Genomic DNA, 15,544 nt, shown 5'->3' with positions numbered 1-15,544 from the left:
CTTGAAATTAATGGTTGATGAGTGCTAGCTACTGTTGAAGTTTATTGCACTCAATTGCAGCATTGCATTATGTGGTATTGTTTGAGCCTACATGCTTTCAACATAGAAAGCAACATGCCGATTATTTATACTCCTCTTTCCCTGTCTGGAAGAGCTACAGGCACCTAAAGAATTTCTCACATCCAACACTCTTCCAGGTGTGTCGGATGCCTTGTCCCCATCCACTGGCCCCTTAGTCACTAAAACACACAGCAGTGATGACTGCAGATGTAATCATAGCATGGGGGGTGCAGGCATTCAACAGTTATGAAAGTAAGAGATTCTTCAGGGGGACATAGCTCCTAAACACAGTGACGATTACAAGAACAGGAGGCAGGAAAGAATTATGAATCTTCTATTACAAAAAACTATTTATATCATTTTTTTAAGGTGCTAATAATAATCGCTTTAACAAGAAAACCTTCTTGTTTGATCCTCTGATCCGGATTCCACTATATTACTAAAGACTTAAAGTGGGTCTAAAGTCGAGGTTTCTTTGCTGCATTAGGGTAAAACAAAGAAAAAAAAAAATTTCGATTGACACCTCTCTCGATCCAGCCTGTGCCCGTCTGCAGCCCCGCCCTCTTCTATTACTCTTCTCACAGGACATTGGCTCCTTCTGCTGTCAGTCAAATCCTGTAGGGGAGGGGGGATTTGACTGACACACACAGCCAAGCTTGGGAGTGCGCCCGCACATGTGCATCCATAGCAAACAGATACCTATGGGGGCACATGGAAGAGAAAGAACGGACAGCAAGGCAAGGGACTCCAGATGAGGAGGTAAGGAACTGCCCCTTGTATTAACCTTGCACAGAGCAGGTATGTATAACCTCTCTATTTTTTGGTGGAAAAAAAAGAAAGGGCCTTCAGTATCACTTTAAAAACAGAACTTACAGAATTTAGCCACTTTGATAAATGTGCAGGCTCACTAGGAGATAAGTCCAACAAGGTGGATGCCACCTATGGACTTCTCTTTATTTTAGATCTTACAGTTTTATGGTGCCCCTGGTGGATACACTCCAAGGCTGATTAAAGCATGTCTGCCCACCAGATCCTCTGCTTCCCATTCACAGAAGTCTTTGTATTTTTTAATGAGTGCAAAAAATACATAGGCTTCTGTAAATGGGGTACAGATGGGAGGTGGAGAGACAGGTATAGCAGACTGAAGTCAACTGCGCAGCAAAAAGGGGTGGAGACTAGGAGGTCCAGTGTTGGAGCTCCAGAAAGATAGTGATAGCTATCTTAACAACATTTATAAAAAGGTGTTTTTTGTGGTCTTTGTTAGCAGTAAAAACCTATTCTGTGTACCCCTTGGAGAATCTGGGACATAACGCATGGTTATGCCCTGTGGACTTACAGAGGAATGAGCTTCAAAGTATATACCCTTCAGAGCCAGGGGAAAAAAAAAAAAGAAAAACACGAGTAAGGTGAATAGGGCAAATGGACCAGAAGATTTATTGCCCTTTTTCACTACTTCAGGAAATCAACGCTAGCTTTACGGTTTGTGAGTGGGCGGAGCCTGAGGAGAATTCTGAGAGACTGGCTCCTCTTCAGGCCTGCCTTGCCTTTGGTTGACAGCAGATGGCAGTGGGCGAATGTTCTAGCTACTTTTGGTCTGAATAGTGGCTATGGAATCCACCCAATGCCATCCACAAGCAAGGTAGTCTTGATAGTAAACTAGTTTTAGAGTCAAAGAAAATCAAGGCAAGCTTCAAGTGTTTGGAGTTTTGGGCAGATGCCAATGGAATCACCTACCAGCTTCTAAAACATTTAGAGGATTTCAATACTAAGGTTTCTGCCTTTAGAGGGATTGTAAAGTCTTTTTTTTTTTTTTTAAATAACAAACGATGTTATACTTACCTGCTCTGGGCAGTTGGTTTTGCACAGTGGCCCGGATCCTGCTCTTCTCGGGTCCCTCTTCTGTGCTCCTGGCTCCTCCCTCTCATTGAGTGCCCCCACAGCAAGCAGCTTGCTATAGGGCACCTGAGCCGAGTCACAGCTCCATGTGTCTATTCAGACAGTGAGCTGTGACCCAGCCCCGCCCCTCTCTCTCCTGATTGCCTTACTGACTGTGGCTCCCGCTGCTGTCAATCGCACCACACTGCTGTCTTAGCCAATGAGGAGGGGAGACCCAGGCAGCTGAGACACTCCTGCAACATTGCTGGATCTAGATGGGCTCAGGTAAGTATTAATGGGGCTGCTACACACAGAAGGCTTTTTTTTATCCTAAAGTGATTGTAAAGTCTCTTTTTTTTAAAGAGGTTGTAAACCCCCTTAAAGCGGTTGTAAACCCGAAAACAAACAAAAAAAAAAACCTGCAAGACAAAGGCATGATGAGCTAGTATGCATCGCTGTGATTGGCCGGAGCCCCGACGACGTCACTCCGGCGCATGCGCGCGGGAGTGATTTTCAGGGAAGCTCCCGGCAAGGAAATCTGAAGGTCCCCCCGGACCTTCAGAGCGCATGTGCCGCTCGCTTGAGCGGCTGAATGCACTGCAAATATCTCCTAAACCGTGACGGTTTAGGAGATATTAATTGTACCTACAGGTAAGCCTTATCATAGGCTTACCTGTAGGTAAAAGTGTCAAAAAGCGGGATACTACTTTAATGAGTTTTCCCTATAGGTAAGCCTATAAGGCTTACCTATAGGTACTGTAAATATCTCCTAAACTTGCACCGTTCAGAATATAGTTACATTGCATGCAGCCAATGACGTCACCCGTGGCGTTCCTTCAGAGCCCAGTGCCGTAACTGCGGCTCCCGCGCGCAATCAGGTGGCCGGGGAATGCGCATCCAGGAAGTAGGACGGCCCAAAACGTCTCTGGTGTTACAGGTGAGCGGGCGGCACTGCGGAGGCTTCATTCTAAGTATTTCATAATGAGCTAGTATGTGATGCATACTAGCTCATGATGCCTTTATCTTTCAGGTCTTTCTTTTTTTAATTTTTTTTTTTCTAAGGTTTACAACAAACATGTTATACTTCCCTCCTCTGTGCAGTTGGTTTTGCACAGAGCAGTCTGGATCCTCTTCTCTGGTCCCTGCTCCTGGCCTGCCCCCCCCCCCCCTCTCCTATCAAGTGCTGCAACCGCAAGCAGCTTGCTTTGGGGGCCCCATGAGCCGAGATGCAGCTTCGTGTGTGCATTCAGATATGGAGCTACCGTTCGGCTTACTGACTTTGACAGCCATGGGAGATGGCCAAGGGACTCGTGGACATCGTTGCACAGGTAAGTATTAGGGGTGCTAGGGAGACTGCTACACAAACAGAAGCCTTTTTATTCAAATGGACAGAATGCATTAGAGTGGTGTTGCGGCCCACCCCCCCCCCCCCCCCAAAAAATGAAAAGTCAGCAGCTACACATACTATAGCTGCTGGCTTTTCATATTAGGACACTTACCTGTCCTGGAGTCCAGCGATGTCGGCACCACAGCCGATGTTTCCATCGGCTGTCGTGTGCTGCCGCCGCCATTGCTGCTAAGGGAGGCGGGCATTAAATTCTTATGTGCAAAGCGTGCGGAGCTCTCTTACTGGACTAGAAAAAGGAAGGAGGAGGAAACAACTTCTGACGTACCTCGGCGAGATCCGACAGTACCTGTCAAAAACAGGAGAGGGGCGGGGGAGGTGACAGAAAGCAGAAGCTCCACTTTTGAGTGGAACTCCGATTTAAGATAAAAAAAAAACCTTCCTGCCTTTACAACTCCTTTAATGCATAGAATGCATTAAGATAAAAAAAAAAAACCTTCTGCCTTTATGACTCCTTTAAGCTCACAAAACTGTGCTTCTGCCACAGTCATTATCAGAGTGCAACATGCACTTTATGTACTTTCAGTAACTTTACATTATGTAAAATGCTGCAGGAAGAGAAAGACACACTGTGATGGTTTTTAGGACACAAATCACTATATTCCCCAGGTAATCTGACAATATTGGCTATGTTACCTAAATGCATTCAAATTACAATTTTACACACCTTTTAAATAAACACATTCCTTTTAAAGAGTAAGGCCCCTTTCACACATACGGTCCGTTTTTCTTCCATCCGTTGAGGGATGAAAAACGGACATCAATGCATCTCTATGTAAAAACAGATGACAGCTGATGATCATCCGCAAACATCCGTTTTCATCCGCTTCCGTCAATGTCTGTTTTTTGGAACGGATGAATACCCTATTTTTCATCCGTAAAAAAAAAAAAAAAACGGATGTAAACAGACAAACGGTCCTTTTTTCAATTGGTAGTGGACGGATGAAAAAAACATGAAAAAAAAAAAAAAAAACAGATCCATTTTGACGTGACTGAACTGATGGACTGAACTGATGAACTGAACGGACCGGACCGGACCGTATGTGTGAAAGGGGCCTAAGTGACGGTTCAAATTAGTGCGATGACAGAGATTGCATGTAATTTGGAGTGCACTGCTCCTAAAATTACATGCGATCTCTGTGTGGTGCAAATTCAGCCATACAGTTTGTGTGGCTGAATTCGCACCGCAATCGCACTAAAATACTTTTTTTGGTCCGCAGCAGAATGGGATCGCATGGTGGTTCACACTCGTGCGATTTGATTCTGTGCGAACTTACAGATCGCACTGTGATATGCGATCTTATCTGGGGGGGGGGGGGGGTCATTAACTTTTAATTGACACCCCCCAGCGTATCGCATATGGCAGTGTGAACTGCCAGGGGTAAGGATGAGATGCGGGAACACGCTGTATATTTGCAGCGTTCCCGCATCGCACAAATGTGAACCGGCACTAAGGCTCAATTTACACTCGTGTGACTTTGGAGTGTAACTTTGGATGGGTGCAATTTTAATGGTACTTGTTGTCCCTCTGCAAATTTGGACCCACTGTTTTAAGTAAAACATTAAGGTATGACTTTCATGCATTTTTTTGAGGGTTAACATTGAAGTCTACTGTCCTCAAGTTGCATGCAAGTCGGAAAAAAGTAGTGCATGAATGACTTTAGAGCGGCTTTCACATTTGTACGACCTGAAAAGTCGCACAACTTGAAGCAATGCCTATGTAATCTTGGGGGTCTATGGACCTCAAGTCGCATAAAAGTCAGACCAAAGTAGTGCAGGGACGGCTTCAAGTTGCACAGTCACAGGACAAGCCGCACAAGTGTGAAAGGGGCCTTAGTACACCTGAGCCAAGTCACCATATATGAATGGTTATCATTGGAAAACATGGAGCACAACTTATGTGACAAGTCGCACAAGTGTGAATGGGGTGCAAGAGCAGGCAGATGTAAAAAGATCCTGTTGTATCTTGAATAAAGCTACTTAAATGTTTTTAAATCGTACTTCCAATCATTAAATTAGCCTACTATAATAACCACCATATTAGCATAATATTTAGAAAAAAAAAAAAAAAATGCAGTAACATAAGACTCTTAAACTTTAATGAATGGCAAAGTTCTCTAAAGCTGGCCATAGATGGGTCCGTTTTGTTTTTTTTTCATTCAACCAGAAGGTTGAATGAAAAAAAGTGACCCAATTCCCCCATTCAAGGTGTATGGGGGAATCCTGCATGCTGTGTCGTATTTTGAAAGTGGGGAAACATCCCTGTCTTCAAAATACACTGATCAGCGCTGATCAATTTTTTCCAACAGGCAGGTTGAACAGAAGTTGATTAGTAGATCGACCTCCATTAAACCACTCTTGCCATACATGGATTGAAATACAGCTGGTTCAGCAGGGAAATTTGACCAATATATGGCCAGCCTAATAAATGGAGCTTGCTGACTGAGCCCTGGTTCAGACTACCGCGACTTAAAGAGTTCAAAGTCGCATGACAAGTCACGCCGCATTAACTGCAAAGGAACCGTTCTAATCGGTGTGACAGCTCCCTCTGACCTTTCCCTCTGAAAGGTTCCTGCACTACTTTTGATGCGACTTTGGCACAACTTGCGTTGACTTCTGTTAAAATTGTATGCAAGCCGCAGTAAAGTTGTACTGGAATGTCGGATCCGAAGCCACGGCAGTGTGAACTGGGGCTAAGAACAGAGCTTAACCACTTCAGCCACAGAAGGTTTTACCCCCTTCCTGACCAGGCCCTATTTTGCGATTCGGCACTGTGTTACTTTAACGGACAATTGCGCGGTCGTGTGACGCTGTACCCAAACAAAATTGATGCCCTTTTTTTCCCACAAATAGAGCTTTCTTTTGGTGTTACTTGATCACCTATGCGATTTTTATTTTTTGCGCTATAAACAAAAAAAGAGCGACAATTGTGAAAAAATATATTTTCACATTCTGCTATAGGACATTCCAAAAAACATAACAAAAAATTAAAAAAATCAAAATTTTTTAACATTTTAGGCCAATTTGTTTTCTGCTACAAATTTTTGATAAAAAGAGAGAAAAAAAAATCGCAATAAGCTTATTTTGATTGTTTTGCGCAAAAGTTATCGCGTCTACTAACTATGGGAAAGATTGTCATTTTTATTCATTTTTTTTTTACTAGTAATGGCGGCGATCTGCGATTTTTTGCAGGACTGCGACATAGCGGGGGACAGATCAGAACCCTGACATTTTTGACACTTTTGGGGGTACCAGTGACATCACTACAGTGATCAGTGCTAAAAATATGCACTGTTACTGTAATAATGCCATTGGCAGGGAAGGGGTTAACCCTGGGGGTGAAGGGGTTAATGTATGCCTATATGCTTACTAACTGTGTGGAGGGGTTCTCCGACAGGCACAGACTGATCGCATGTTTCAGCGTAGTTTAGACTGCTGATCTGTCCCTGCCTGTCTCACAGAAGATCCGCCTGTTTTGGTTACATAAGCAGGCGGGTCTTCTCTCCGTTTACCGGACGATCGCAGGAGGAAGGCGGCAATCGCCGCCTCTCCTCCCGCAGCCCGCCTCCCCCTGTGTCTAGACACAGTGGGAGCGCCGCTCCGGCGGCACGTGACCACATGCACTCCAGTCACGTAGTACTATGTAAAAAACTAAGTAATTTTTTTCCTTTTTTCACGTAGTACTACGTGACTGGACGCAGGGGAGCCGGTCTACCGCAGTAATATTATTGTGGGCAGTTGGAAAGCGGTTAACAGTGAGCTGTTCTACCTTTACTAGCCAATCAGTGTCTTGACCAAACTGCAGTACTTGTTTGCAATAGAGAAGTTTGAATGTTCAGGACTTTATATAGTATCTGGCAGGGGTGTCTGGATTAGAATACGGTCCGAAGAGAATCTATTTTTCTGTCAAACAAGACAATTCACAAATATCAACTTTGACTATGTATGTAGTGCTTTGGTAAAGTGATTCAAACTAATTCTGTGGGTGGTAGAGGAAGAGTGCTGAAACTGCATTTGTAAAACACAGGAAAGCTTGTTTCTGCCTCCCATGGGAGGTGCAGGAACAGAAGCATAATGTTCTTATACCAGCTGAAGGAAGGTACCAGTTTAGAATTGATGCAGGTCATAGCCTGCAAGAATTTACAGCTAAAATGCTGAGCTAACACCACAGCTGTACCCAAGAGCAAGTAGCTCAGGTTACCAAATTGAAAAGCACACAACTTGCCAAAACATAGGAAAAGGGATTTCTTTCCTTCAGCAAGATATTAGACAAGGTAAAATATAATCCTAGGGTGTTTTACACCGCCCATATCTGTTCTGATCAGCAGGGGGTCCGTGAATTGGAGCCAAACGGCAGGCAGATTTAAAACAGATGTGCGTCCATCTACATCCAACTACCTCAGGCCCGTCACATTTATGTCCGGAAAAACCTGCAAAGACGCAGACCTTTGGAGTATGTTTGGACCACTTGTGTGGAATAAGCCACATGAACCTTTAAAAGGTATCAAAAAATCTATCTGAATGGCATACTATAAGGCTAGGCATGCAAATACAGATTCCTCCAGCCAAAATATCCCTTGCTGGCTCTTGTATTCCGACAGCTGGCCTCCATAACACCAGAATAACTTCATCTGACTTCTATTCTCCACTCATGGAATCATTTCCTGCAGCTTTCATTTACAACAAATCATCAGGTGAAAAAAGGGAAAAAAGCCTAAAAAAGGAAACTAATGGAGGCACCACATTGAACTAGTTTAGCTCTTTGGACTCACTTAGTACAGCCAAAGAGTGACGGGTTAGACACAAGCTGTTGGTTGCAGTAGCATCCATCAGCTTTTGCCCATTTTCCTCAGCTGGCTCCTGGCTGAAAAGTGAAAGTGATCTAGCAGACTTTTTTTTTTTTTCAATTCAGGTTTCAGAGCGTTCTTTCCCTGGAAGATACAGCAAGAAAGGCATCTAAGGAGAGCAGATCTGTGCTTGAGCGGATGCTAACAGGTAGGGGAGACATTTAGGTCTAACAAACCTCCAACGTCTCCAAAAAGAGTAATTTACCCAGTGCTAGCATATGGATTTTGTTATCCCCTTTTGATAGCAATAAAGGTAAATAAAAAAAATAAAATTATAATAAAATGTATTTTAAAAAAACAAACGTAACCCCCTAATGCCCAGCACACACCCACAAATGCAAGTGTGCGCCAAAGGAGCTCACATGTACTGTACATCTCAGCACCCCTATCCTGTACTAAGTTATAAGGGTATGACATGTATATATAAATGTATATTCCAGCACCCCCTTCTGGTTGTAGTAAAATGTCATGTATACAATAATATATCCCAGAACCCCTCACAAAAAATAGGGACATGACATGTATTTAGTAATGCACCCCTGTAGTCAGTTATAGTGATACGAGATGTATACAATAATTTATATCTCAGCACAACCTCCATGTACTCAGTTATAGTGATATACATTATAGAATACATGTCATATCTCAGCACCACCTCCATGTACTCATTGATGGGGGTATGATATGCATATAGTAAGGTATATTAAAGCACCCCCTACCTGTATTCAGTTATAGAGATAAGACATGTACACAGTAATGTATATCTGAGCACTCCCCTCCATGTAGTCATATATACATTACGGTATACATTTCATATCTCTATAACTGAGTACATGAAGGGGGTGCTCACATATAGGGATAGACACGTATACAGTAATGTATACCCCAGCCCCCCTCCTAGTACTGATAGGACATGTATACAGTAATGTATACCCCAGCCCCCCTCCTAGTACTGATAGGACATAAATACAGTAATGTATACCCCAGCCCCCCTCCTAGTACTGATAGGACATGTATACAGTAATGTATACCCCAGCCCCCCTCCCTGTACTGATAGGACATGTATACAGTAATGTCTACCCCAGCCCCCCTCCTGGTACTGATAGGACATGTATATAGTAATGTATACCCCAGCCCCCCTCCTAGTACTGATAGGACATGTATATAGTAATGTATACCCCAGCCCCCCTCCTAGTACTGATAGGACATGTATACAGTAATGTATACCCCAGCCCCCCTCCTAGTACTGATAGGACATGTATACAGTAATGTATACCCCAGCCCCCCTCCTAGTACTGATAGGACATGTATACAGTAATGTCTACCCCAGCCCCCCTACTAGTACTGATAGGACATGTATACAGTAATGTATACCCCAGCCCCCCTCCCTGCACTGATAGGACATGTATACAGTAATGTATATCCCAGCCCCCCTCCCTGTACTGATAGGACATGTATACAGTAATGTCTACCACAGCCCCCCTCCTAGTACTGATAGGACATGTATACAGTAATGTATACCCCAGCCCCCCTCCTAGTACTGATAGGACATGTATACAGTAATGTATACCCCAGCCCCCCTCCTAGTACTGATAGGACATGTATACAGTAATGTCTACCCCAGCCCCCCTCCTAGTACTGATAGGACATGTATACAGTAATGTATACCCCAGCGCCCCTTCTAGTACTGATAGGACATGTATACAGTAATGTATACCCCAGCCCCCCTCCTAGTACTGATAGGACATGTATACAGTAATGTATACCCCAGCGCCCCTTCTAGTACTGATAGGACATGTATATAGTAATGTCTACCCCAGCCCCCCTCCTAGTACTGATAGGACATGTATACAGTAATGTCTACCCCAGCCCCCCTCCTAGTACTGATAGGACATGTATACAGTAATGTATACCCCAGCCCCCCTCCTAGTACTGATAGGACATGTATACAGTAATGTATACCCCAACCCCCCTCCTAGTACTGATAGGACATGTATACAGTAATGTATACCCCAACCCCCCTCCTAGTACTGATAGGACATGTATACAGTAATGTATACCCCAGCGCCCCTTCTAGTACTGATAGGACATGTATACAGTAATGTATACCCCAGCCCCCCTTCTAGTACTGATAGGACATGTATACAGTAATGTATACCCCAGCCCCCCTTCTAGTACTGATAGGACATGTATACAGTAATGTATACCCCAGCCCCCCTCCTGGTACTGATAGGACATGTATACAGTAATGTATACCCCAGCCCCCCTCTCTGTACTGATAGGACATGTATACAGTAATGTATATCCCAGCCCCCCTCCCTGTACTGATAGGACATGTATACAGTAATGTATACCCCAGCCCCCCTCCTAGTACTGATAGGACATGTATACAGTAATGTATACCCCAGCCCCCCTCCTGGTACTGATAGGACATGTATACAGTAATGTATACCTCAGCCCCCCCTCCTAGTAATGATAGGACATGTATACCCCAGCCCCCCCCCTCCTAGTAATGATAGGACATGTATACAGTAATGTATACCCCAGCCCCCCTCCTGGTACTGATAGGACATGTATACAGTAATGTATATCCCAGCCCCCCTCCCTGTACTGATAGGACATGTATACAGTAATGTATACCCCAGCCCCCCTCCTAGTACTGATAGGACATGTATACACTAATGTATACCCCAGCCCCCCTACTAGTACTGATAGGGCATGTATACAGTAATGTATAGAGTAATGTATACCCCAGCCCCCCTCCTAGTACTGATAGGACATGTATACAGTAATGTATAGAGTAATGTATACCCCAGCCCCCCTCCTAGTACTGATAGGACATGTATAGAGTAATGTATACCCCAGCCCCCCTCCTAGTACTGATAGGACATGTATACAGTAATGTATAGAGTAATGTATACCCCAGCCCCCCTCCTAGTAATGATAGGACATGTATACAGTAATGTATACCCCAGCCCCCCTCCTAGTACTGATAGGACATGTATACAGTAATGTATAGAGTAATGTATACCCCAGCCCCCCTCCTAGTACTGATAGGACATGTATACAGTAATGTATACCCCAGCCCCCCTCCTAGTACTGATAGGACATGTATACAGTAATGTCTACCCCAGCCCCCCTCCTAGTACTGATAGGACATGTATACAGTAATGTATAGAGTAATGTATACCCCAGCCCCCTCCTAGTAATGATAGGACATGTATACAGTAATGTATACCCCAGCCCCCCTCCTAGTACTGATAGGACATGTATACAGTAATGTATACCCCAGCCCCCCTCCTAGTACTGATAGGACATGTATACAGTAATGTATAGAGTAATGTATACCCCAGCCCCCCTCCTAGTACTGATAGGACATGTATACAGTAATGTATACCCCAGCCCCCCTCCTAGTACTGATAGGACATGTATACAGTAATGTATAGAGTAATGTATACCCCAGCCCCCCTCCTAGTAATGATAGGACATGTATACAGTAATGTATACCCCAGCCCCCCTCCTAGTACTGATAGGACATGTATACAGTAATGTATAGAGTAATGTATACCCCAGCCCCCCTCCTAGTACTGATAGGACATGTATACAGTAATGTATACCCCAGCCCCCCTCCTAGTACTGATAGGACATGTATACAGTAATGTCTACCCCAGCCCCCCTCCTAGTACTGATAGGACATGTATACAGTAATGTATAGAGTAATGTATACCCCAGCCCCCCTCCTAGTACTGATAGGACATGTATACAGTAATGTATACCCCAGCCCCCCTCCTAGTACTGATAGGACATGTATACAGTAATGTATACCCCAACCCCCCTCCTAGTACTGATAGGACATGTATACAGTAATGTATACCCCAACCCCCCTCCTAGTACTGATAGGACATGTATACAGTAATGTATACCCCAGCCCCCCTCCTAGTACTGATAGGACATGTATACAGTAATGTATACCCCAGCCCCCCTCCCTGTACTGATAGGACATGTATACAGTAATGTATACCCCAGCCCCCCTCCTAGTAATGATAGGACATGTATACAGTAATGTATACCCCAGCCCCCCTCCCTGTACTGATAGGACATGTATACAGTAATGTATAGAGTAATGTATATCCCAGCCCCCCTCACCAGGATCCGTTTGAAGAGCGCATTCTCCTTGGGCGGGAGGCTGACACTCGGCATGTCGCGGCCGTTGCTCGCCCCTCCAGTTGGACTCGCTGTTCTGCTCCTCCTGCTTCCCTCGCCCGGTTCCCCTCGTGCTGTGGCCCAGTTCGTCTCCTCCCCCCGGTAGTCGGTGTGACTAGTCCTGTGTGCTAGCGATATGCCTCTCCTCCTCCCTGGCCTGTCAGGGCCCCGGCCGGGCGCTTCACGTGGTATCTGAACAGACCCGACAAGAGGCAGAGGCCAAAATGGCGGAAGGAGGAGGGACGGCTTCCCGGGTCACAGGGAGAGCAGCGCCTGCGCCATGACCCGGTGTCCTACTCTTTCCGCTGACAGCTGTGTACGCCCACAGAGCACTCAGGGGCCTCAGTGCTGGCTGTGTGCGGAGCGGAGGAGGACGTGGTGGGTCTCTCACCTCTCTGTGCGCCATAAGGACATACGGAATAGGGGTGTCTGTATATGGGGAGGGCTCGTACTTTATTCACAATGATTTATGTCTGGTTACCCTACCAGGAAAATATTCTCATAGGACCTTCCTTCCCTTCTATTACTTTTGTCCTTTTAACCCACTGGGTTCACCGAAAAAAACCTGTCAGCTCCGGTTGGAGCAGCTGTACTAATTATCTGACTTTAGTACAGCGATCTACCCTGCAAAGCTGTTGTGTTCTGAAATGGCCCTTCACAGAACACTCTGATTGGCGCTCTCCACCATTGGCTGAGCCGTTTGTTCGGCCACTGATTTACCAGCATGCACGTCCAACGTTTGGCTGGCCTCTGCCTTACACACGGGTCGAATGTAGGCCAACGTCAGCCAGCATTCGGCCTGTGTGTATGGGGCTTTAAGCCTCGTACACACGCTACGAATTTCCGATGACCGGTCTTCCGTCTTTTGTCCAGAGTGGTGTCTGTTGGTTGGAATGTGCTCTAGACTGCACACGAATTTTCCCATACGATAGAATTCTACTTCACAAGTGATGTCATGTGTTGGATTGCTTTCTATGTGTTCTTTCATCTCTGAGCATGCCTAGTCTTGCTCATAAGATTTTTCCCCATCGAAATCTGTACTAATGAGATGAAAATCGGCCGTGTTTTGATGGTCGAGAAAAATTATATAGCCTGCACACCAGGATTTTTTCGGCCGAAAAGTCGGAGACGGCTGTCGAAAGCACCATACTAACAAGCCGAAAATCGTCAGATCGGTCGCGGCAGAATTTCTTCTCGTGTGTACAGGGCTTTAGGCTGATGTCAGACTCTGCCTCCTACCACATATCACTATTCATGTAGGATAACCTTCCATTTACCTCAGTGGAGAGTCTCCCTCATTGGGCCTGAACATTGACCAATCTTGCTGGCTGATGACTGGATAGCAATGGAGAGACCTTTCTCTGACCACTAGCGAGAGTGCAACTCCATAGAGGTTGCTAACCACACATATGGAGGAGTCTTCCACAGCGGCAAGTGTCCTGACTTCTGGCAATGATTGCTGTCAGAATACCCAAGCAGCGATTATATCTGATTAGGTGTAGGTGCTGCTCAGCCAACAATTTTTTACATGGGTCCTTCAACTTATCAATTAGGTCCCTTGCCCACGGGTGTCATAATTTACTGATGTTTACTCAGGAACTGACGCCCGTGTGCAAGGGGCCAAAAACATAATGTAAAGATCTCAGTAATGTTGAGTAAAGTTGTACAAGTGTGTAATATACTCGCTAGAGCTGCACGATTCTGGATTAAATGAGAATCACTATTTTTTTGCTTAGAATAAAGATCACGATTCTCGACGTAACATCTTTTACATTATCCCAAAAAATTGGGCTAACTTTACTGTTTCGTTTTTTTAAATTCATTGTGTATTTTTTCCCCAAAAAACTGCGTTTGAAAGACTTCTGCGCAAATACAGTTTACATAAAAGATTGCAACGATCGCTACTTTATTCTCTAGGGTCTCTGCTAAAATATATATATATATATATATATATATATATATATATATATATATATATATATATATATATATATAAATGTTTGGGGGTTCTAAGTAAATTTCTAGCAAAAAATACTGATTTTAACTCGTAAGCAACAACTTTCAGAAAAAGGGTCAGTCTTTAAGAGGTTAAACTACCCTCACCAAGGCTCCACACCTGAGCGTATCGTTTTCAGGTGTTTTTTTCGTGAGTTTTTCAGGCTATTTTTTTTGCAGGTGTTTGAAGGCAGGCATTGACATCTAACAAAAACGCCTGTAATCTGCCAAAAAAGAAGCTCATGTACTTTTTTGAGCTTCAGGCATTTTGCTTCAGGTGACAGAACGCTCATATGTGAACAGGGGCCATTGAAATTAATTGGATTTTGCTGGTTGGGCGTTTTGAGACTTCAGAGATGAGCGTTTTATGAGCTAAAAAAATAACGCTCAGGTGTGAGCAGGGCCTTACAGTCGGAAGTTCATTCCTTTGATCTAAAAGAACAAAATGATACATTGTAAAACATTGTGTTTATAGTTATCTAGCAGCTGTAACAGTGTTAATAAACCTTTGCCTGAGGCTCTTTTTTTTTTTTTTGACAGCTGTGAGAGAGCAGAGAACACCTCTAAGAATCGAGATCAATGCCTTTTTAAGATCGTGAGGGGGGGGTGAATCGAGATTGTGTTTTTTTTTTTTTAACAAATAATTGTGCAGCTCTAATACTCGCATAACCAGTTCCCATCCAGGCCAATTCTGACATTTCTCTCCTACATTGTAAATTTGTACATTTTTTTTGCATGAAAATTTCTTAGAACCCCCAAACATATATATATATATATATATATATATATATATAGTCCAGTGCACATTCATTCGGACAGTGCCATGGCCGTGGCTCATGTCAATCACCAAGGGGGCACAAGAAGTGTCCTGGTGGCTCTGAAGGTAGGTGGGCAGAACGGTTTGTTCCAGCCCTCTTTGTCGTACACATTCCCGGGAGGAAATTTGACAGGCACATTACCTTAGTTGGCAGGCGTTGGACCATGGGGAGTGGTTCCTTCATCCGTAGGTGTTTCATCAGCTGTATCTCTGATGGGGCACCCCTGAGGTGGATCTGTTGGCGTCTCAGCTCAACAGAAAGGTGCAGAGGTTTGTGGCACGGTCAAGGGATCCTCTGGCTGACGCCACAGACGTGCTGGTGGCCCCGTGAAGTCAGTATCA

At 44.4% G+C, this 15,544-nt stretch overlaps 1 protein-coding gene across 1 annotated transcript in view; it reads right to left on the bottom strand.

The window, feature by feature from the left end:
- The window catches only part of NAA15 (N-alpha-acetyltransferase 15, NatA auxiliary subunit), a 137,692-nt gene extending 125,055 nt beyond the window's left edge, over window positions 1-12,637 (bottom strand). The window contains exon 1 of the mRNA XM_082259847.1: window positions 12,334-12,637. Within this exon, the coding sequence (XP_082115973.1) occupies window positions 12,334-12,387 (54 nt within the window). The 5' untranslated portion in view covers window positions 12,388-12,637. The remainder of the gene's footprint in view (window positions 1-12,333) is intronic.
- Between the last annotated feature and the right edge of the window lie 2,907 nt (window positions 12,638-15,544).

This window comes from Pelophylax lessonae (genome assembly GCF_965119305.1).
Source record: "Pelophylax lessonae genome assembly, chromosome: 1".
Taxonomy (NCBI): domain Eukaryota; kingdom Metazoa; phylum Chordata; class Amphibia; order Anura; family Ranidae; genus Pelophylax; species Pelophylax lessonae.
The sequence above is the reverse complement of the archived record's forward strand: the minus strand, read 5'-3'. Positions and strand labels throughout refer to the sequence as shown.